Below are 24,580 nucleotides of genomic sequence, written 5' to 3'. Positions count from 1 at the left end.
AAAGAATTTGTGGTACAGACAGATGCCTCAGAGGTAGGGATAGGCGCTGTGCTGTCCCAAACCAGAGATGGGGACGAACACCCTATCACTTATTTGAGTAGGAAACTCAATGAACATGAAAAAAGGTATGCCATTCTGGAAAAGGAGGCTTTGGCCATTAAGTGGGCACTAGATACCTTGAGATATTACCTCTTGGGTAGACAATTCAGACTAGTGACAGATCATGCCCCTTTAAAATGGATGTATGTAAATAGAGGCAAGAATGCTTGTGTAACCAGATGGTTTCTAGCGTTGCAGGATTTTAAGTTTACTGTCGAACATAGACCGGGTACACAATTGGCCAACGCAGATACATTGTCCCGCATCTTCTGTTTGGGGGCTACAAGTGTTACGGCCCCTAGGTCGAAACAGGGGAGGGGGATATGTGACAAGAACACTGGGATAGTGTTTGTCCCAGGTTCTTGTCTTACATGTTTTAGAAAATGAAAACTTCTAGGAAAATGCTTTTGTTTTGTCAGAACCTTTTCAGTGTGCTGGAAAAGCTGGATAAGGGCTCTGAGAGAGAGATAAGGCGAGTTCCAGACATTGGGCCCAGTTCGGGTTTTTGTCCTCACAGAGGGCTAATCAGAGCTTTCAGCTGTGCAAGAGTCTTATAGGGCTTCTAGCCTGATTATGTGAGCAGACTGCCTGGGAAGACTGCAGGATCTGTGTGAGAGAAACACGCTTCCTGACACAAGTAAGCTATACAGTATTTACTGGAGAACTCTGTGTTTTTGTTTAGTGACAGTTAGGAACATCTTGTGTTTAGTTAGTGCCGGACAGGCAAGGTATTTTCTTTTGGTGTTTGTTTTATTTTCTGTAAATAAAACTGGCTGGGGCCAGTTGTACCAGAAACTGGACTTGTGTTGTTCCTCAGCTGCTGCGTGCTGCCATATACCCCAGGAAATGGCACCTTGCACCCCTACAGTGTTACAACTTATATATATATATTTATCTGTACAGAGTCGTGTAACTGTGACACATGTGTCCTGACAAGCAGTATAGAAGCTATGGAATAGTATACATTATTATACTGGTGGTCCCCAGTCCCCACAATGCAGCACACTGAGCACAGAGATTTGCAGCACACTGAGCACAGATATGGAGTGTTTTCAGGCATAGAACGTAGATATTTGCAGCACACTGAGCACAGATATTTGCAGCACACTGAGCACAGATTACGGAGCTTTTCAGGGAGAGAACGCTGCCACGTCCTCTCCATTTAATCTCCAATGCACGAGTGAAAATGGCGGCGACGCGCGGCTCCTTATATAGAATACGAATCTCGCGAGAATCCAACAGTGGGATGATGACGTTCGGGCGCGTTCTGGTTAACAGAGCAAGGCGGGAAGATCCGAGGCTGCCTCGGAACCGTGTAAAATGGGTGAAGTTCGGGGGGGTTCGGATCTCAACTAACCGAACCAGCTCATCTCTAGTTTGTTGCGATATTTGCATAAAGTCACGTCTATGTCTGCATCCACCTCTCAGTCAGGCCCTTGTCCAGCTTTGATAGGCTCTCATACACTTTCGCATTAACAAGTGACTTTTCCTATTTGTATTCATCTTCATGAGTAGTATTCCTAATTCTGCATCTCATCCTCTGGTGATCAGTATGATTTAGGCCACATGTTTTTCACTGGGCATCTTCTCTACACAAAAGGCTTTGTTTTGCCATCTTCTTCGAACTCTTGAGGAACTTTTGCATGGTTACAAATTACAATGCCTTCTATCTGAGGGATTACATCCACTTTTTCTAATGCAATGTACTAAAGGCACGAATAGACATAATGGGATACATTTACTAAGATGGGAGTTCTAGTTAAGATGTGATCTTGCCCATAGCAACCTTTTCTAGTACCTCCTAGAAGATAATGCCTGGAATCTGATTGGTTGCCATGGGCAACATCCCATCTTAAATAGAACTCCCATCTTAGTAAATTTTCCCCATTGTTGTTCTGTTCTGTTATGCTTTGCGAACACGCACAGCACCGATTAGGTCTGAATTAGCCTCATGTTACAGTAAATTGAAGTCAACATGCAGGACTATTTATCTCATTACATTTTGTGAACAAATTATTTTTAGTACCAGTACTGTCAACTGGTAACAAGAGAAGCTTAGTGGACACTGGCTGATTTTATTGTACAAAAGCTGTTGAGTTTCCACAATACCTATTTTTACAAAAAGTCCAGTGTTCAGTGTTGACATTTACTAGTGTAGTCACAGGGGACCATTTACGTGCAACAAATTCTCCACCCTCCTATTAAGCACGTCTATATGGTTATAGTCTCCTTTAACCCCTTCAGTGGTTTGCCCGGAAATCTTCGCTGACAGCGCTGGCAACCCCAGAAGATTTCCGGGCATACTTCTGACTGATTCCCCAGGGACAACTGTGCTGCGTAGAAAAAATATATACAGCGCTGCTTGACACAATAGAGTGTATAAATGAATATTTTAATATATATAATAGAAAATATTTTTCATAATTAAAAATACAAATGCTTTAATAAAAACTGATATGTCTCATAAATGACTACAGGTGGACTTGAGGATCTGTTCATGCCGACATTCGAATGATTTTAAGCACACACCAATACAAGCACAGTCATAATATTGGACCAAATTGTAACAACCTCATCCAATTGGATGTATTTACCAAGTCTGTGTTCCGTTTGAAATGGATCCCGTTAGTTGTAAGTCCGTATGGCAACGGTGATGTAGTTGGGGTCCTGGTTCACAGTTCACTTGGAACTCTGTGTTCCGTTTAGGTGGATCCTCTATAGATGTTGTAGGCAATGGCAATAGTGATCCTGGTTCACGGAGATGAGGGTCTAAGCAGAGGTCCTGACTGCAAGTGGTGGCGTGATGGAAGTGCTGGTCAGCATGTGTCCACACAGGTCTTTTCCTAACGCGTTTCGCTGCTCCAGGCAGCTTTGTCAAAAGCAACTGTGCTGCGTGCATGGCACCCGGGAATCAGTATACTCCATAGTGAAGTTTAGCCCTCCCCCTGGACTCCTATTGGCCAGAGACGGACTTAGCAGTAAAATGGCTTATGCTGATTCCGTGCGATCGTCAGGCGGTTACCTCGCCCTGACCCATCAGTCGCCCCCTGCACCTTTTCTCCGGTGACCACTTCAATTTAACCCCGCCCCCCCCCGCCCCAGGGTGTGTTTTTAAATTTAAAACTTGCCACTGAAGGGGTTAATGCAGAGCCTTTGTAGCTAAACATAAAAGTGATTTAAACCTCTTTCATAGCTCAGAGCCTTGTCTCCATCAATTTCATTTGCATGTTTAGAGTTAAAAAAATATTTTTATTTGGTAAACTCATTAGGCACTTGCACTACTATAGCTTTGGAGAGTTGGTGCAAATGGCAACTACATCAGCAATATACAGTGTGCGGAGAGCTGAAGCAGTTAAACCAATTGTTTTAAATTGATGCATGGAGAATGCATTGGAAATTTGAGTAAATAATCAGTAATTTTGTGTGCAGGATTGAAATTTGCTAGCATGTGTGTGTTTACCAATCTACTAATACTAACCACTTCTATTGTTTTCTTACTGTAGCAACCTTCCAGAGATCACCCTGAAATCGCGCCTGCTACAGCTAAAATGTCATTTTACTTGGAGGCTGCTGGAAAAAGACATTGATATTGCTGACACAGAAGACTTATTGCACAACCAGTTGACATTTTTGGTTACTAAAAACAAATACATGGTGTACAATCTACTGGCCTATATAATGCACCTTAAAGGCGACTACACAAAAGCCATTGCCAATCTAAACGAAGCGGAAGAAAAGATTAAAAAGAACAATCCAGATGGAACAGACAGAAAGTATCTGGTGACATTTGGGGACTACGCCTGGGTGTACCACTACTTAAAACGATATGAAGATTCTCAAAACTACATAGACAAGATAGACCAAATTAATAAGGAATTACAACTTTCCCCAAATGACAGTAAAGACATAGCTGAGATTTATGGGGAACAAGGTTGGTCATTGCTAAAATGTTGTGGGCAATATTATGAAAAAGCTAAAGAATGTTTTGAGAAGGCTCTTGAGCTAGAACCAGAAGATCCTGAGTGGAATTCTGGCTACGCAACAGCGGTTTATCGATTGGAAGGATTCAATGGCAGAATATGTTGCGCTTCCGAATGCAAATCGCTACCACTGTTGAAACGCGCTATATCACTAAATCCTGAGGATGCTGTGCTGAAAGTACTTCTAGCATTGAAGCTACAAGACCTAAGTAGAGATTGTGAGGGAAAAAAATATGTTGAAGAAGCTCTAAAACAAGCTCCAAACCTTCCATATGTACTTCGCTATGTGGCAAAATTTTACAGAAGAGCTGGGCTGGTGGATGAAGCTCTACGTGTCCTAAATGGTGCACTAGATCAAATACCTTCCTCTGGATTTCTACATCACCAAATAGGACTATGTTACAAAAGCAAGGTATTTGATAAAACAAGGGTGTTTGGAAAGATGAACATCCAAAGCAGACAAATGCACACAGGAGAAATTGATGAACTCATCCAAAAAGCCATATTTCACTTTGAAAAAACGCTGGAACTCAAGAATACATTTGTATATGCATACACAGGACTAGCTAATATGTACAGTAAGGCAAAGGAATACAGCAAAGCAGAAAATACATTTAAAAAGGTTTTATCATTCCCCAATCTTATAAATGAAGAGAAACAGCAGATCCACTTAAACTATGGACGTTTTGAGGAAAATTTCAAGAAATCTGAAAGTGAAGCAATAAAACATTATAAAATAGGCCTCCAGATAACTGATCCAAGCCGTGACAGAGAAAGCTGTGAGAGAGCTTTAAAAAGACTAGCGGAAAGTAAGATTCAGAGTGACCACAGAGATCCTCTGGGGTTTGGTTTGCTTGGATTTGTCCATAAGAATAATGGGAGAACCTCAGAGGCAATTGAGTGTTATGAAAAAGCCTTAAAATATGATCCTTACAATGAGGAATATCTGAGTGATCTCTGTGAGCTGAAGTTGATGATATAAAAAAATTTGATAGATAATAATAAGAATATTATGGGAGCCGTTGAGAGTTAGGAGCATGGCCAGATACAAGGTCCAAATTGACATGTGTACCAATTCAAGAGATGAACATGCAATATTTTTGCTTGCATGGAAAACAAAAAGTTACTGGGCAACTTTAATGTACCCTACAATTTAGAGCTCAGTTAGACTACAACCACCACCAAACCATGTGTCTTTCTACATATTTAATGTTAGCCATCCTGATGCTGTCCAACATAGTTTTGTCACAGTAGAAAATTGCACATCCAATTCAATGTATTGCTGACTTGAAATGAGTTTCTATAAGTATAAATTACATTTGGGGCTGATTTCATGTTGGGTGCAAATTTTACACATAATTAGCAGTCTAGAATATCATGTTGAACTACAAGGGGTGGAAATGCATACATTTGGGTACAGGGCAAATCATACTTACCAACTTTATAAATGTCCATTTGGGAAAAACAGTATCTTGGTGGGTATATACATGTGATCATTGTGGGGGTCGAGGATGGATGTTTTGTGTGAGATTCTATGAGAATTGCCCCAACACACCCCTCAGTTACACTCATTTCACTAGGAAGTAAGATGTGGGTGGGTGACCTACTGTGCAAAATTCAGAATCCCTTTTGATATTCTGAGAGAGTAGACCGGATGGGGCAAATACTGCATCCTTTGCATGCTATATTTTTGTACTGCATTTTAAAGCAGGATAGGCCACTTTCCCTCTCATAATTCTAAGGGTCTAATTCAGAAATGTGCACAAACCTGATGGTTTACATACTGTACATGTCTGATGTTAGGTGATCTGTATATGAATATCTGTTTCAGTGACAGTGTCACATTGCCTCAGCATGCTTGACATGCTGCAGCCATTTTAGGCGGGGAAGTGGGTTGGGTTGGCCAGCATTTCAGAAAACAGGGCCCTTTTTGTAAGAATGCTGAGGCCAGTGGCTGCGTCCTTGTACTGACCCCAGCAGCGTGAAAGCACTGGCTATCCTGAATGTCCTAAGGGTTACTCAGATGGGCAATGTTCATTCAGTCTGGTCTGTAGTTTATAAGTCTGGTAATGTAGTTTACATTTCTCACTTTGCAACTTGGAATAGTTTTCTGTGTGCAGCACTCAGATCAGCTCCTGACTGTAAATCAGCTTCTATATATGTAAAGATGCTCCTTACCTTGTAGCAGTACTAACATTGTTTATACAGTCACTGAAGGGGTGGTCTTAAGTATACCAGCTCTTGGGATCCCGGCGCACTGTATACCGGCGCCGGAATCCCGACAGCCAGCATACCGACACTTATTCTCCCACGTGGGGGTCCACGCCCCCCCTGGAGGGAGAATAAAATAGCGTGGCATGCATAGCGCGCCACCGTGCCCGCAAGGGGCTCATTTGCGCTCGCCACATTGTCGATATGCCGGCGGTCATGCTCCCGGCGCCGGTATGCTGGTCGCCGGGAGCCCGACCGCCGGCATACCATACTACACCTCACTGAAGGACATTCTTGGTATAAAATAAATTACCCTCACAGAGATACAGTCCACTGAGCCAACATACTGCAATATAATATATGAAGGATTTATAAATAATAAATTAAAATGCAGCTACAGTAATATTTTGGGGGGTATCCAATTACCCGCAATAGTGCCGCGGGCCGGAAAAATTTGTGCTTTTATTTTTTTAATCCCCCTATCCAATTCGGTTCCTTGGCTATACTTAAGTAAAGCGAAAAGCCGCGGACCTATGTATTTTTGTGGCACTTATTGCAGGTCAAGGGGACACTTATCGCAGATTATGCTTTACGTGCCTGAGGTGAACCAAGTAGATGGTGTAATTTACAGCGGCCAATTGGATAACCCCCTTTGAATCTCACTTGCACATTTCTGTTTATTGACATTTCTGCATTGCACGCTTGCATTTTAGTATGAAAACCTGTAGCTGGAAGAAATAAATGTAGAACACATTTCAGAACAAGGTCCAGACAATCTGGTGCCGTATCAGAATTGCATGTAAATGCCCCCATACATCTGTGACTAAGTGACGCAATTCTCTAATAATCTGATGCCGGTTCGGGGGAATGAGGGATTTTCAACGTGTTGAAAAATCTCGATTCCCCAATCCTGGCACGAAATGGTCGAGATCGACTAAATCGGGATTTTTAACATGAAGAATTTCCTCGATTCACAAATTACCGATCATCAATGGCTTCCAATTCGTGATACTGGTCAGATCGGAAAATCTGAAAAAAATGGATGTCTGATATATGGGGCCCTTAAGGCCATTTTGCTGATAGATCTGGCATAATTTTGTTTTCTACATTATACATAGCTGTGTAAACACACCTATGGTTAATTTCGAGTTGTACATATTGCAGATGCATCTCCATTTGTAGCTGAATGTATGTACGAGGGTTATCCAAAAAGTAATGCCTACATGCTCATAACTCAAAACTTATTATAGATAAAGATTTGAAAATTTGCAGTGAAATACTTTGAAGTCTTAGTAACAGAATGACTCAACTAAAAAAAAAACACCATCTGCCCTCAAACATTTTCTCTACCTCTCAACCCAAGCTGTGAACCCAGGGGTTGGTGTTTGACCCAGGAACGTATGGCATTTTTAACAACCTCTATGTCATCAAAATGTAGACCACAGAAACAGTTTTTGAGAGGGCCAAACAGATGAAAGTCAGAAGGAGTCAATTCAGGACTGAATGGTGGATGTGGCATTATTGCCCACCCCATTTTGGCAATGGCCGCAGATGATGCCATCAAAGTGTGAGGTCTGGCATTGTTGTGGTGTAAGATGACATTTGACAGTGGAATTGTTGACCCTTTTTTGCGGATGGCTTCTTTCAGCTTCTTAAGTGTAATAATGTATTGATCACTGTTGATTGGTTTGGTTCCAAGTAATCGATGAGAATAACACCTCGGCAATCCCAGAAGAATGTGGCCATGATTTTGTTCACAGATCGGTGTGATTTAAACCTTTTTGGTGAACTTGGGTGTTTCCATTGCTTTGATTGGGCCTTTGTTTCTGGGTCGTAAAGGAATACCCAGTTCTAATTTATTTATTTATTTATTTATTTATTATTTATTAACTGTTTCTTATGTAGCGCAGCAAATTCTGTTGCGCTTTACAATTTGAAATCTCCTGTAATGGCATTTTCCAAAAACATCTCTGGGTTGGCTTCAAAGTTGGTCAAAAAGTCATTGCACACTTCTACCCTATGGGCCTTATGATCCCTGGTTAATTGCCTTGGAACTTATTTAGCACATACATTACGATATCCCAAATCATTGATTAGTGTTTCTACAGTGCCATGACTACATTCAAGTTCACCACTGATATCTCTGATGGTTACACGATGGTCTTTCTGAATCATGGCATCGACTTTGTGTCGGTACTCTGCTGTCACTGCAGTTGTGGTCTGCTACCACGAGGTTTTGTCGCACAAGGAAGATTCTCCCGATTATAACCGCTTCATCCACCTTCTGACACTGCTTTAGTCTATTGTACGCTGACCATACACCTTTTTCAGTCTTCTGTGGATTTCTATAGCACTGCAGCCTTCTTTTTCCAGAAATTCAATGACGGCTCTATGTTTCATCTTGGATTCCATGGTATTTCTTGAACTACTTAAACAAAAATGTATATAAATAGCTAGCAGACATATTAAACTACAAACTGACAAAGTTTAAAATAATTGTTGCATATTATTTCAGAGTTATGAGCATTTAGGCATTACTTTTTGGACAACCCTCATAATGTAACTTGGTGTTAACATCCAAAAATAATTTTAACAAAAATTCAATTGTTTGAAAAGTCGGTTGGGTGTCTTTTTTTCCCTCTCTATTAAATAGGAAAATACAGACACCCAACTGACATTTCAATCTATTGAATACCCCCCAAAGTGTTGTTGGAATTGCAGGTTGTGTAACTTTGATGTATCTATAATGGATGCAGGGTGTGCAATGCACATGGGCCCCAGAGTCCAGGGGGTTCGACAGCATGCACCCGTATAATTACACTTACACCTCTGGAGTCCCACAGTGGCCTACGCTGCAGACATAAATCAGAGGGAAAATGGCGCGGTGGCCATTTTCCTGGTGATTTTCATATGCACAGTAGACTCTGGCATAAAGCCAGAGTGTACAGCACTGTGGCTGCTGCCAGAGAGGAAAGGGTCTGCACATAGCCCTGCACGCAGACCTTCTACTGTTAATCAGCTCTTGCCATGCAGAGGTGTGTGTAAGCAGACAGCCTCTAATTCAGGTGCATCTCTTGCACCAGAGATATATCTGATGTAGGATGTGCTGATAATGACATCAGGTACAGATAGAGGCAATGCGGTCGCATAGATGCACATGGACATATCTGCATTTAGTTGCTGCACACAATTCAGGTGTAATTGCTGCTGACTTACGTGCAACTCGGAATCATCCTCTCTATGGGGGTAATTCCGAGTTGATCGCAGCAGGAACTTTGTTAGCAGTTGGGCAAAACCCTGTTCACTGCAGGGGAGGCAGATATAACATGTGTAGAGAGAGTTAGATTTGGGTGAGTTATTTTGTTTCTGTGCAGGGTAAATACTGGCTGCTTTATTTTTAAACTGCAATTTACACACCACACCCAAATCTAACTCTCTCTGCACATGTTATATCTGCCTCCCCTGCAGTGCACATGGTTTTGCCCAACTGCTAACAAAGATCCTGCTGCGATCAACTCGGAATTACCTCCTATGTTTATGTTACTCTCTTGTTAAGTTTGGCAAAATTCCATTGTATCAATAATACATATTTATAAATAATTATTTGCATAGATTTTAATAATAATGCGCTATTGATATAATTATCTAATATGTGTTATGTTACTATAAATCAATAAAGTATTCAATATGATTACATTTTGTCTCTGATATCACATTTTTCTCAATTCCCAAACTACGGATGCATCCTCTTAATACCCCGCGCAGCAGGAGATGCCTGGTGTGAGTGAGCCGACAGGTCCTGTGCAACTCCATTAGCATCGGGCGTCTTATTTTGGAGAAAATGTGTGTTATTCACATCGCTATGCAAATAAGACGTACAAGCAGTCTCTGCTTATTAAAATTATATGAAGCATGACTATGGGCCTAAATCAGACCAGATCGCAAAAGCAAAATCTTTCTATAATGGGCAAAACTATGCACTGCAGGTGGGGCAGATATAACCTGTGCAGAGAGAATTACATTTGGATGGATTATATTGTTTCTGTGCAGGGTAAATACTGGCTGATATATTTTTACACTGCAATTTAGATTTCAGTTTGAACACACCCCACCCAAATCTAACTCTCTCTGCATATGTTCTATGTGCCCCACCTGCAGTGCACATGGTTTTGCCCATTAGAAAAAAAAAATTCTTCTATGATTGTGTCTGAATTAGGCCTTATATTCTGTGTGTGATTGTCCTGTTTCTGCAACCATAAGTCAAGGATCAACCAATGAGTGGCATCTTTGTAGAAATATTTTGCACCATTTTGCACAACTGCTGTGTATGGGATGGCAGGTGCAACGGCATTTGTGTGTTCAAACTGAAATCTAAATTGAGTGTAAAAATAAAGCTGTCTAACATTTGTGGGCTACATGCAAAAGCAGACAGTATTTACCCTGCAGAGAAACAATATAACCCACATAGTATTAACCAAAAAGAAAAAAGTATTCCTTTAGTAGGGCACACACAGACTAATACACCTTAAATTACTTTAAGTCATCATATTGATAGGTAGCTGACCATTAATTCATTAAAATATAACTTTTATGGGGGGTGTGGCTTAGCTGTGAGAGGAGATAGGAGTGCTGGGCCCAGGCTCCTGCACAAGACCTGCTATTTAACCCTCCCCTGGCCTTTTACCTGCTCCTTGGAACCCATCCTTCAATCACCAAGGCTCCCCTGCACTGGGTAGGTGGGTTTGCAGAGCCGGCGGGTACCCCCTGTGCCCGTGCGGGTTGTGGCCTACCTGTCTGGTGGGAGCCGGGGACTCGCGCTGGATCCTGCCCCGACCCAGAAGTGACGCGGCGGGGCATCGATAGCAACTGCGGACGGCGGCGGGCCTCCTTCTGCCCCCTCTGAAGACCCTCAACTGCTCAGAGTCTGCCCGGCCTGTGCGGCAACACTACTACCAGCCGCAGTGCCTGGTGTGAAGATCCGTGCAGCGGGTGCGTGCGCGGCTGCGCCCTCTGCGCTGGCTGCGGCGGGCGCTACATCCATCCTCCGTTCTCCGCTGCCGCGCGGTGGAGGGGGGCCCATAGCTGCCGGGAAGACCACCACTGCCACCAACGATATAGAAGGGAACACAGGTACCAGTGCTGCTGAGGCCTAGGGCTGGAGTCTGGCGGCGCCATTTTGTGAACTGGCAAACTGCTTCTATAAGGAGCTGCTGCTTGCTGGAGTGCAATTGCCCTGCTTTACAGGCTCAATCTATATAATCCGGCCCTGTCCTCCTACTGGTTACTCTCTGCATTTGAGGCCCTTCCTCTATACCTCCACACCTCAGTAGCAGTTGTGCCGTTTTAAAGGGGAAGTCAGGCATCATTATCTGAAAACCCTAGGAGCTTGTCTTCACCCTTCATCTATATCTGTTTATTTATTTTTTCTTCATTGCACTCGATTGTTGGGGGACGCAGGGAGACCCTCCCCTTCCCGGGCCGAGATGATGTAAACACCCGCGTGATGTTCTGATCTCTCCTTCACTCCTGATGCTGTGATACCGCGCCTAGCAATTGTCTAGCCGGCATAAGTTTGTTTATCCTCCAGTTTCCAATTTATATAGTTCACGACTACCGCAGTGGGTTTACCTTCGGGTATTATGCCACCTAAACGCCAGAAAGACCAGACCCCGGGCCACCCGGTTGCTTTCTTCAAACAATCTCCCACATCCCAGGGCCTGAAAGGATCTGCTATAACGGATCCCCACCCCAGGCACTCCTCAGAGCATGACAACATGTCAGCGACCCCCCGTGTAAGTCAAACAAAACTCGCACAACTGGATGACGATGCACCCCTCACACTCGGCTCTATGCGGCAACTTCTGGCTACTTTCAAGGATGATATAACGATGGAAGTCCAGACGGTGCTACAGTGCTGCCAGCAAACGGTCGATGCCATAGGCCAACGCCCAGATCACCTCGAGAATAAGTGTGAGGAGGTAGTGAGGTCCCACAATGAAGTGATCACCCAACTAAAAGAGTTACAGGCTGAGGTCGCGGACCTGCGAGGGAAGACCTGTGACCTTGAGGACAGGTCACGCCGTAACAACATAAAACTCTGCGGCATTCCAGAAATGGTCCCTAACTCGGACCTCAAACAACTTGCAACGGATCTCTTCATGAATCTCCTTCCTACCAACTCCATTGATGATTTTCTCATTGATCGCATCCACCGCCTCCCGAAGGCTAAAACCGCCCCAAAGGACGCTCCAAGGGACACTTTGATGAGGATGCATTAGTTCCATGTCAAGGAACATATCCTATGGGTGGCTATGCGACCGGATCTGCCGGCCTCAGCCTTGGGAAATCTGCAAGTATATGGAGACCTCTCAGCGGCTACTCTAGCTATGCGACTCTCATTCTATCCGGTGACCATGGGACTAAGGACAGCTGATATTCTCTATCGCTGGGGATTCCCGACCAAATTACTTGTCAGACGAAACGGCGTTACAAATACAATGAGTGTTAAATCTCTGTCTGTTATGCATCTTTTCAGGATTGCCGCAAACTGATATTTACTTAGCGGCGACCCATCCTTGTGGACGAGGAAATTATCCCCACCTGGCGGCCTGATGCCCAAGAAGGCATTGACCGGCGCCAACGGGCATGATGCGACGTCTGCGTGCCTGAGCAGCTGAACCCATTTTCCCTTCCCCTCCTGATCCGTCTTTGACCTTTGTATTTTGCATAGCACAGCCTGCTTGGTTACTGCCACATTCTTTTACTGTAGACCATCGCCATTTGCAAGCTTAGATCTTACTACCAGCTCGCTGATCCTGAAAGCTCCGCTAAAAGCCATCTCAAATGTGGCCCCGAACAGGGCAGCGACCCCAATCTATCTATTGTAATAGGTTCTCTTGCGTCTGGCCTCTTCACCTCAATCCTGGCCCAGCCCTCCTTATTGTACGTACTGTAAATGACATGTCTCGTCATTTCTCCCTGCCAATTTATCAAAAAATGCGATGCCTGCTAACATGGTGCTCACCCTGGCCTTGGACGCCCACTTCTGCCTGAACTTGGCTAAGAAAGCAAGCAGCTGCTGCTGTACGTTTTTCCCCTCAGCGCTCACCATAGTCTGAAGCTCTCGCCAACATCCCATGGCAGCCTTGTATGCCTTCCAAGTCCTCGTCACCAGCAACCGCTCCACCAGCCTGCCTAATTCGGCATAACTATCTGACAGAGACATGAGGGACATGTTAGGCCAGTCAGGCTTGCAAGTAGCGCTGCTGCCCTGAAAGCTCCCCAATTCTGCTGGGACAATGCATCTGCTATCCCATTTTTTCCCCCCGGCACGCGTTTAGCCCTGAATATAATAAAATGCTGCAAACATGCCAGAACCAATCTCCTGATCAACCTGACAACTTGCGGCGATGACGCCCACTGATTATTTACTGCTTGCACTACCCCCATGTTGTCACACCAGAATTGAATCTGCCTGTTGGCGAGCCTCTCGCCCCAGACTGTCACTGCTACGACTATTGGGAATAAATCCAAGGCTGCCAGGTTCCTGGTGAGCCCTGCCTGTATGTCCCAAAGCCTGTCCGGAAATAAATGCATTGCGTGATTGGACCGTACTTCCTCGGGCCACATACGCCCTCCATAGAAATGAAGGAGGAATTCCTTCCACACTCGCAGGTCCTCCCTTAACTCCTTGTTGATGCATACAAAGTGGTGTTTCTTTGTGACACCTGCGGTGGCTTGCTCGAGCCGCCGTTTAAATATTCTGCCTGTAGGGATCACCCTGCATTTTATAATCGAGTCTTCCCAATAGAGATTGAAGCTACCCCAATGTAACCTTTTTTGCCCTTACGCACTACCCGATTTCCGTTACTAGCTTCTGAACTTTCTCCTCAGGGAGCCTGCACTCATTGTCTGTCTGTGTCAATCTCTATTCCCTAGTAAGATAGGACTATCTCGGGCCCTTCAGTTTTTTCCAGCGTGATAAGTGCTCTGAATTCTTCCAGCATGACCTGTAGCTCGCTCAGAAGGTAAGCGCACCGCGGCGAATCTGGTGTCCCTGCCACCAAGAAATCGTCCAGGTAGTGTGCTATTGTTGTTGACCCAGTGCGCTCTTCCCAGCTACATTGCAGGAAAGAGCTGAAAGCCTCAAAAAATGCACACGAAATAGCGCAACCCATTGGTAAACATTTGTCTATGAGGAAGAAACCGTCAAAGCTTATCCCCATAAGACTGAAACTCTCAGGATGCAGGGGTAGTAGCCTGAAAGCAGACTCGATGTCTAACTTTGCCATCAGAGCCCCCTTTCCCTGTGCCTGGATCATCCTGACAGCCGAGTCAATTGACTGGTACTGCACTGAGCATTCGTCCTTGTCCAAAGCGTCGTTTACTGATGCCCCTTCTGGACTGGACACGTGCTGAGCCTGAATTTTTCAGATGCTTTCTTGGGGACCAGCCCTAACGGTAATATAACCAGTACTGCCACTGGGGGGAGGGGCTACGAATGGCCTCGACATTCTTCTTAAAGCTGGCTCCTTGATGATTTTTTCCAGCACCACTACCGGCTGCTCCCTGATAGACTTTAAATTTCTAGAGCTGCCGGAGGGCGTAACTTATTCTAAAACCGTCCCTGAACACTGTTAGTAGCAAATTGGCTTCCTGCCTCTTGGGATACCTGGCTAGCCACACCAGGATCCTGCTCATGTTCACTGGACTAATTGCTTTTGTTAGGCCCTGGTGCTGCAGGCACCTTTTTCTGGTTAGTCCCCCTCTGTCTGCTGCACTCCTTGCAGCGTGATTTGTGCTGCAGACTGAGCATACGTGCTTGAACCTGCACTGAGCGCGGGTGCAACGCATGATCTGGCTTTTGTGTGCTAGGCCTCCCTGCACCAGACTTCTGCAGTGCTGAGACCTTTTCCGATAGCCTTGCAGCCTGCGCTTTGAGCCATTCATCAACATCCCTGATACCGAAGTCCGCCACAGCCTTCGTCCTAAAACCCTCATCATAGTTTCTCCATACTGTTCCCCCTGTGCTCCTTATACACAGAGTAAATGAAGTTTGTTTACTTCAGCATACCCGTGGCTACCTCAGGGTACGCCTCAGTAGAACAAGCAGTATAGGCGAACATACCGCTGAGCCAATGCTCAATTGTCTTATAGATTTCTTACTGCCTTTCTCCCTTTGGCTTCGCTTTCTCCTTGTCCCTCAGTCCTGCCTCCATCAGTGAACATATATCTATGAAGGCCCCTTTCTCAATTTCCTTTCTAGTCAGTGCAGGCAAATGGGCTGCTACTGATCCGAACGCACATACTAGTCCATCGGCTCCCTGTACAAAGGCTGCTGCCTTATCTTGCTGTACCAAACCCATTTTCTCCTTGGCTGCATCAGCCCCGGGGATTGCACCTTTCATACTTTTCCATTTTGCAACTGCTGCCAGCCACTGCTCCTTCAACACTCCTCATGCGTCGTCCTCATCGGACTCCCCAATTCCAAGCCTAGCTGACCCTCGTCACCAACGCTTTGTTCCCGCTGTAGTTTTATAGACAGCAATACTACCACTCTGTACGTCCTGCACGCTTATTGGCATAACACACATTTTATGTAAACTATTATTACTCAGCACCCCTGCCGCATTACACACTTCGCTGCATCTATTCTGCACATTCTGACAACTTTTGGGGGTAATACAAATATTATGCAAATCATTACCGTCAACATTGTTCTTACTGATCCCATGTGCCGTCCCTTCTATGCTTGTGCCGCCCTCTGTGACTATCCCTCTGGGTACTGCGAGTCCTGCGCCGACCCTAGCACAAGGAGATGACCCCATTGCCTGGCTGTATTCCACGCAGACCAGTGGAAGTGGTGGCGCATTGCCGAACAAAGCGTAGCCTGTGCTCTCACATCCTTGTCTCTGATCCCAGCTGCTCGACCATCTCGCGCAATGATCTTTCCGTGGCGTACTGTACTGCTGCTCGCGACTGGGGTAGCTCCTTTGCGGTGTCGTGTTTGTGCTAACGAAAGCCATTGCTTCATGATCCCATTGCCTCGTGCTCCCAAAGCATGGAAGCATGGCCTCTGTGGGCTGCGATGACGTCTGCCTGTGCCACTATATTCTGCCTAATGAACTCGCTCCCCGATGTGGTAAGATTGCTCCCGCCTTTCCTTGCCTCGCGCAGCTGCAGCTCTGGCAATCCCAGTGCTACGTGCGGTAGCCCCTTGCAACCCTGAATGGCAGCTGCTCCTTGTGGGTGAAAGGTACCGGGGGGGGGGGGGGGGGGGGGGTGATGATGTACCATCTAAGTACTGACCCAGCCCTCCACTGCTTGTATTCCAAGATCAGATGAGATTGGGTATCTCCAGTGGGGTATGTCCGCCAATGGTGCGCTTGCCCCTCTTATCACTGTGTTTGGATAGACAGTGAGCCCCTTATAGGGAACAGAGTGTATTCACAGATAAACAATGATGACACGTCTTAGTACTGAATATAACAATAGGGAGCAGACAATGGCCCTCATTCCGAGTTGTTCACTCGTTATTTTCCTTCGCATCGGTGCGATTTTCCGCTAACTGCGCATGCGCTATGTTCGCACTGCGGCTGCGCCAAGTAAATTTGCTAAGAAGTTTGGTATTTTACTCACGGCATTTCGAGGTTTTTTCTTCGTTCTGGTGATCATAGTGTGTGTGTCTGGGCGGAAACTGGCCGTTTTATGGGAGTATGTGAAAAAACGCTGCCGTTTCTGGGAAAAACGCGGGAGTGGCTGGAGAAACGGGGGAGTGCCTGGGCGAACGCTGGGTGTGTTTGTGATGTCAAACCAGGAACGAAACTGACTGAACTGATCGCAGTGGCAGAAAAGTGTCGAGCTACTCAGAAACTGCTAAGAAATTTCTATTCGCAGTTTTGCAAATCTTTCGTTCGCAATTCTGCTAAGCTAAGATTCACTCCCAGAGGGCGGCGGCTTAGCGTGTGCACTGCTGCAAAAAGTGGCTAGCGAGCGAACAACTCGGAATGAGGGCCCATGTCACTGTGCCATTGTGAGCAAAAAAGGCACTTTGGAGAAAGCAAAGTGTTTTCACAAATGAGCGATAAATCATAAATCAAATGTAAGAGGTAACAATATGTACCTGATGTTGTAGTAGTGAAAAACACAACAGGATAAGTCCATGCAGGTAGGATAGTGAATTATGGATACCACACAAAAAAACGATGAATCGTAAAGAATACCACTCATGTGTTCCTCGAATGGAAATACAGTTAGTCAGCCAATATTGGTAGCAAGCAGTAATAGGTGTCATGAAAGGTGATGTAATAAAGTTGTACTGTCACAGTGTGTGTCCTGTTTTTATTGGGGTATTTTTTTGTAGTAGTACTACAGGTACCAGCGGGCCCGGTTTTCCACCGCATGCTGGTACTTGTGGTTCTCCAAGTACCAGCATGCGGGGAGGCTTGCTGGGACTTGTAGTACTGCTACTAAAAACAATATTCAAATTTTTTCAAAAGGCTATCAGCCCCCCATTCACCGCCCTTGGATGGGGGGGACAGCCTCGGGCTTCAACCCTGGCCCTTGGGTGGCTGGAGGGGGGGACCCCTTGATTGAAGGGGTCCCCACTCGTCCAGGGTACCCTGACCAGGGGTGACTAATTGGGGTTTTAATGGCATGGCCGCAGGGACCGATATCAAAGTGTCCCCCGGCTGTGGCATTATCTCCCCAGCTAGTGGAGCCGGTGCTGGTTTCAGAAATACGGGGGACCCCTACGCTTTTTGTCCCCCGTATTTTTGGAACCAGGACCAGGCGCAGAGCCTGGTGCTGGTTTATTAAATATGGGGGAACCCCTGTCATTTTTTTGCCCCTATTTTTTCAACCAGGACCGGCTCAAAGAGCCCGAGGCTGGTTTTGCTTAGGAGGGGGGACCCCACGCAATTTTTTTTTCTGATTTTATACTAAACAGACCCTTTCCCATAGATAACCATGCACAGATCTCACTGATCCGTGCATGGTTATCCAAACTCGACTGGAAAAAGCAGGTCTATTTTTTTGCTGCTTTTTTTAACGAATCGAAAAAAAACAGACCCGCACTTGAGCACTCAGAAACTAACACCGAAAAAAAAGAATGAATAGTGAATGGCCGTATTCTATGAAATAACAGCCACGTTTGACTGATGGTGTATTCATTCGTATTTCGGAAGGCTGTCATTCAAACCATTACGAACAGACCAGACACTGCCGAGATTGGTGCTTATTAAATTCCCGGATTGGGACTTAGAAAAAAAAACACAAATCGGCCAAACTCGGATTTTTAGTAAATACTGGCCCATGTGTGTACTACTGGTATCTCACTTCTGCTTTTCTCCCATCTTGCCCAATGGTATAGGATGGAGAATGAGTGAGTGAAAGCCGACAACAACAGGTTAGAGAAAGGTAAAGTAGAGCTGTCAAGTATGTGGTGACTGACACAAATGGTCCTGTTACTTGTGCATTGCAGCTCATATTGGGGTAAATTCAGACCTGTTCGCTAGCAAGCGATTTTTGCACAGCTGCAATCAAATAGTCCCGCCCACAGGGGAGTGTATTTTAGCTGTGGAAGTGTGCAAACGCATGTGTAGCCGAGCTGTACAAACAGATTTTGTGCAGTCTCTTAGTAGCACAGCACTTACTCAGCCACTGCGAACACTTCAGCCTATCCGGGACCGGAATTAACATCAGGAACCCTCCCTGCAAACGCTTGGACAAGCCTGCCTTTTTCCAAACACTCCCAGAAAACGGTCAGTTGCCACCCGCAAATGCCTTCTTTCTGTCAATCTCCTTGCAAACGCCCGTGCGAATGAATACTTTGCACAAACCCATCGCTGAGCATCCGCTTTAAAACCGTGTGACACCCCTGTGCATTGTGGTGCATATGCATGCGCAGTTTAGACCAGATCGCAGGCTGTACGAAAATGCAGTCTAGCGATAAGGTCTGAATTGCCCCCTTAGTGCATATCACACAGCATACGGCATTGCAAATAGTATGATAATGTGCATAACAGTTTATCATTCAAATGACACTGATCATTTGCAGGGTAAGGTATCTACAGATAATATAGATCTATTGGGTTTTAACTAGGGATGAGCAGGTTCGGTTCCCTGAGAACCGAATCCCCCCGAACATCACATCCCGAGCCCGGATCCGAGTCCGGCTTGGGACTTCTACCCAGACACGGAAAACAGAACGAGGCAAAACGTCATCATCCCGCTGTCAGATTCTCGCGGGTTTTGGATACCATATAAGGACCCGCGCATCGCCACCATTTTCACTCCAGACTTGGAGAGTGTAGCGAGAGGACGTGTCTCCTCAGTGTCTGTGCAGGAAAGTGGTGTGGTGCATGGGGTGGCGACCTGCTCTTTTGTGTCATTCCAGTGTTGTCTTGTGCTGCATCAGTCCAGTCACATTGGTGGTGTCCTGTGCTGCCAAAAGTCCAGTGCTGCTGTATAAGTTAGGTCCAGTGCAGTGGTGCTGTCTTGTGCTGCATCAGTCCAGTGGTGGTGTCCTGTGCTGCCATAACTCCAGTGGTGGTGTCCTGTGCTGCCATAAGTCCAGTGCTGCAGTATAAGTCCAGTCCAGTTGTGCTGTGTTGTGTTGCATCAGTCCAGTGGTGGTGTTCTGTGCTGCCATAAGTCCAGTGGTACTGCTGTATACATCCAGGGGTACTGCCGTATAAGCCCAGTCTAGTGCAGTGGTGCTGTCTTGTGCTGCATCAGTCCAGTGGTGGTGTCCTGTGCTGCCATAAGTCCAGTGGTGCTGCTGTAGAACTCCAGTCTAGTGGTGCTGTGTTATGCTGCATCAGTCCAGTGGTGGTTTCCTGTGCTGCCATAAGTCCAGTGGTGGTGTCCTGTGCTACCATACGTCCAGTGGTTCTGTAGTATAAGTCAAGGTGTACTGCCGTATAAGTCCAGTCCAGTGGTGCAGCTGTATAAATCCAGGAATACTACCGTATAAGTCCAGTCTAGTGGTTCAGCCGTATAAGTCCAGGGGTACTGCCGTATAAGTCCAGTCCTGTGGTGCAGCTGTATAAATCCAGGGATACTGCCGTATAAATCCAGAGCTACTGCCGTATAAATTCAGTCCAAAGGAGCTGCCGTATAAGTCCATGGGTACTGCTGTATAAGTCCAGGGGTACTGTCATACAAGTCCAGGGGAACTGCCATATAAAATCAGTCCAGTGGTGCTGAAGTATAAGTCCAGGGGTACTGCCGTAAAAGTCCAGTGGTACTGCCATATAAGTTCAGTCCAGTGGTGCAGCCGTATAAGTCCAGTCCAGTGGTGCAGCCGTATAAGTCCAGGTGTACTGCCATATAAATCCAGTCCAGTGGTGCAGCTGTATAAGTCCAGTGGTGCTGTCCTGGGCTGTATATTATTTACTCCAAATAAAGGGATTATTAATATTTAATCCAAATAATTTTTACAGGCTTTGCCATTTATTGTGTAGGGGTACGCTTTCCTGTGCCGCATATCCACCATTAGTGTAGTACCAAATCCCATCTAGATTCCACTTCACTAGGAATGCAATTCCTGGACTGTACAGGGACATTAAGAAAAGTATCCTCAGAGTCCTGAAAAATGCGGTTGTACTCAGTGTCCACTTAACCACAGACTCATTGCACCTCTTTTTCTTCTTTGCATGATGAGCTGTTTGGGGCCTAGTTTTTAAAAGTACCATCCTGTCTGACACTGCAGTGCCACTCCTAGATGGGCCAGTTGTTTGTGCCGCACACTTGTGTCGCTTAGCTAGTCATCCAGCGACCTCGGTGCAACCAGTAGCGGATCTTGCCATAGATCTTGTAAATGACCACGCCCCCTGTACAAAGCCACACCCCCTATTGCCACCCGGGGCGCTCAGAGCGCCAAAATCGGCCCTGGGTGCAACCTTCTGACCCAAAAACAATATTGTGAGGTGTGAGGTGTTCAGAATAGACTGGAAATGAGTGGAAATGAATGTTATTGAGGTTAATAATACTATGGGATCAAAATTACCCCCAAATTCTGTGATTTTAGCTGTTTTTATGTTTTGTTTCCCCCAAAAAATCATCCAGATCCAAAACCAAAACAAGAAAAGTGCCCCACCGCAAATCTCTAGTTTTAACAGTATACGTCATTCTATTTCAATATCATCAAGTAAGTATCTGTGCAGTTGAGCCCTTAAATGTATCTGATTAGTATCACATATAAAATAGTATACAATAGAAATCTCCTTAATTATAACAATTGAAGAAAGAAGAAGCATATGGTTCTAAGTGCGCACTGTGCTGCTAGTGGTACTACAAACTCACAAAGAGGTATTTCCAACCCTCCACCACAAGTAAATAGATAAAAAAAGTAGAGAAATAGTTCCACCAGCGCAGACAATAATATAAAATGGATACTTATTCCAATATGATAGATGGTATATGCAACTTTGTTTCTCTCTCCGTCAGATGTCATATAATTTGCAAGAGAGAAGATAGAAATACCATAGTGTAATCCATTTTTTTTAATCATAAAATATAAAACATAAAAATATCCCTGCAAGGATATTAAGTACAAACAATGACTGTTTCTACACAGGTTACAACACTGAACATAAAATACACGTAGCTGTGAATATTGTTGCAATTACCGATGTAATAAGAGAACTATGTCACAAGTTCTCAAATAGGCATAAATAATCTCCAATCCATGCATATCAGCAACATGTGAAAGTACTTTAAAAAAAGGCTGGAGTATCCAAAACAGATCCGTAGATGGATAATTACTAGTTCCAAGTGAAGAACTGGCAGCGCTCAGTTCTTAAACGCTTTGGAAATCAGAGGGAAAGTCCTTGGCTGCAGTCCCAGGTTCCTCTGCTTCTACCCGAACTCCGGATCGTCTGGTCCCCAGCAGCGGCACCCACGCGTTCCGACCCTCCACCGGGGTCTTTCTCAAGGTAAGCCGTGAAGCAGAATGAGTCCATATTCCAATTTGAGGTGTTTATAAACCTCCCGCTGTTCCGTGATTGGTCCCGGCGCGTGAGTCCCTAATCAATCTGAAACTACATGTCCCATGACTCCTTGCGCAGGGACCGTCACTTCCTGTTTCCTGTACATCGCGTCTTGTTGTCATGGTGACGCGAGACGGGAAGCATATCGGCTGTTTAGAAATGAAAAATACAACATCTTAGTGCTATTTCATGAAGCCTAGCTACAAGATATGCGTAGTGGGTTTATCTATTGTATTCCACCACCAATTTGCAATAGGCATGAAGGTAAGCTTACCTTCATGCCTATTGCAAATTGGTGGTGGAATACCTTGGAAAGACCCCGGAGGAGGGTCGGAACGCGTGGGTGCCGCTGCTGGGGACCAGACGATCCGGAGTTCGGGTAGAAGCAGAGGAACCTGGGACTGCAGCCAAGGACTTTCCCTCTGATTTCCAAAGCGTTTAAGAACTGAGCGCTGCCAGTTCTTCACTTGGAACTAGTAATTATCCATCTACGGATCTGTTTTGGATACTCCAGCCTTTTTTTAAAGTACTTTCACATGTTGCTGATATGCATGGATTGGAGATTATTTATGCCTATTTGAGAACTTGTGACATAGTTCTCTTATTACATCGGTAATTGCAACAATGGCCCTCATTCCGAGTTGATCGCTCGCAAGGCGAATTTAGCAGAGTTGCTCACGCTAAGCCTACGCCTACTGGGAGTGTATCTTAGCTTCTTAAAATTGCGACCGATGTATTCGCAATATTGCGATTACAAACTACTTAGCAGTTTCAGAGTAGCTTCAGACTTACTCGGCATCTGCGTTCAGTTCAGTGCTTGTCGTTCCTGGTTTGACGTCATAAACACACCCAGTGTTCGCCCAGACACTCCCCCGTTTCTCCGGCCACTCCTGCGTTTTTTCCGGAAACGGTAGCGTTTTTATCCACACGCCCCGAAAACGCTGTGTTTCCGCCCAGTAACACCCATTTCCTGTCAATCACACTACGTTCGCCAGAGCGAAGAAAAAGCCGTGAGTAAAAATACTATCTTCATTGTAAAATTACTTGGCGCAGTCGCAGTGCGAATATTGCGCATGCGTACTAAGCGGAATTTCACTGCGATGCGAAGAAAATTACAGAGCGATCAACTCGGAATGAGGGCCAATATTCACAGCTACGTGTATTTTATGTTCAGTGTTGTAACCTGTGTAGAAACAGTCATTGTTTGTACTTAATATCCTTGCAGGGATATTTTGATGTTTTATATTTTATGATTAAAAAAAATGGATTACACTATGGTATTTCTATCTTCTCTCTTGCAAATTATATGACATCTGACGGAGAGAGAAACAAAGTTGCATATACCATCTATCATATTGGAATAAGTATCCATTTTATATTATTGTCTGCGCTGGTGGAACTATTTCTCTACTTTTTTATCTATTTAATTGTAACAATGTTCATGTGGTAATCCTCATAAAAGATATACTAGGGTATTCAATTATCCGCAAATTCGCAGCAATTTTTAGCCCGAAAATTTTTCACGCCAATTGGGCGAAAATTGACGCGGAAACGCTCCATTTTTCGACCTATTTAATTCCAAACGGGTTTCACGTGAAAATTCTTGCAGTGAAAAGTGCAGGTGAAAATGGGGAAATCAGCCTGTACCCCAAAAAATGGTAAACTAACATAGGAAAACAGAAGTGTATTAGATATCATATTAGAGAGTTTTTGGGGACTTAAATTGTGTGAAATGGCTGTTATATGCATTTTTTTAAAAATGCAAAAAAATGATAGAAAGCAAGTTTTTTTGAGCAAAATAAATGCTCTCATTAAATTTGGGGTACATGAAAATGGGTATAAGTATATATTTGGGTCAATTTAGGGTACTTTAAAAAAAAAAGTGGAAACAGACCGATTACTCCCATCTGCAAGCCTAAAAACATCTGTCCCACTCATAAAGCACCCCAATATACCTGTCCCATACCTTGAACCCCAATTTCCATCACTTTGTACTTTTTCACCCCAAAAATGAGATGTCATTGTTGGCCAATTAAAAATTATTACAAACTTCAACGTGCCTAATTAGTCACTAAGGGGGGTGTCCCAGGAGTTCTGGACCAGGGAGGTCATTCCGAGTTGTTCGCTCGCAAGGCGATTTTAACAGAGTTGCTCACGCTAAGCCGCCGCCTACTGGGAGTGAATCTTAGCATCTTAAAATTGCGAACGACGTATTCGCAATTTTGCGATTACAAACTTCTTAGCAGTTGCAGAGTAGCTTCAGACTTACTCGGCATCTGCGATCAGTTCAGTGCTTGT

At 44.9% G+C, this 24,580-nt stretch overlaps 1 protein-coding gene across 1 annotated transcript in view; it reads left to right on the top strand.

The window, feature by feature from the left end:
- LOC135056467 (interferon-induced protein with tetratricopeptide repeats 5-like) overlaps positions 1 to 5,652 on the top strand; it is a 65,825-nt gene extending 60,173 nt beyond the window's left edge. Inside the window, exon 2 of the mRNA XM_063961689.1 lies at positions 3,603 to 5,652. Within this exon, the coding sequence (XP_063817759.1) occupies positions 3,603 to 5,061 (1,459 nt within the window). The 3' untranslated portion in view covers positions 5,062 to 5,652. The remainder of the gene's footprint in view (positions 1 to 3,602) is intronic.
- The last annotated feature ends 18,928 nt before the right edge of the window (positions 5,653 to 24,580 follow it).

This window comes from Pseudophryne corroboree, chromosome 3 (assembly GCF_028390025.1).
Source record: "Pseudophryne corroboree isolate aPseCor3 chromosome 3, aPseCor3.hap2, whole genome shotgun sequence".
NCBI classification, from domain to species: domain Eukaryota; kingdom Metazoa; phylum Chordata; class Amphibia; order Anura; family Myobatrachidae; genus Pseudophryne; species Pseudophryne corroboree.
This window is presented reverse-complemented; position numbering and strand designations above follow the sequence as displayed.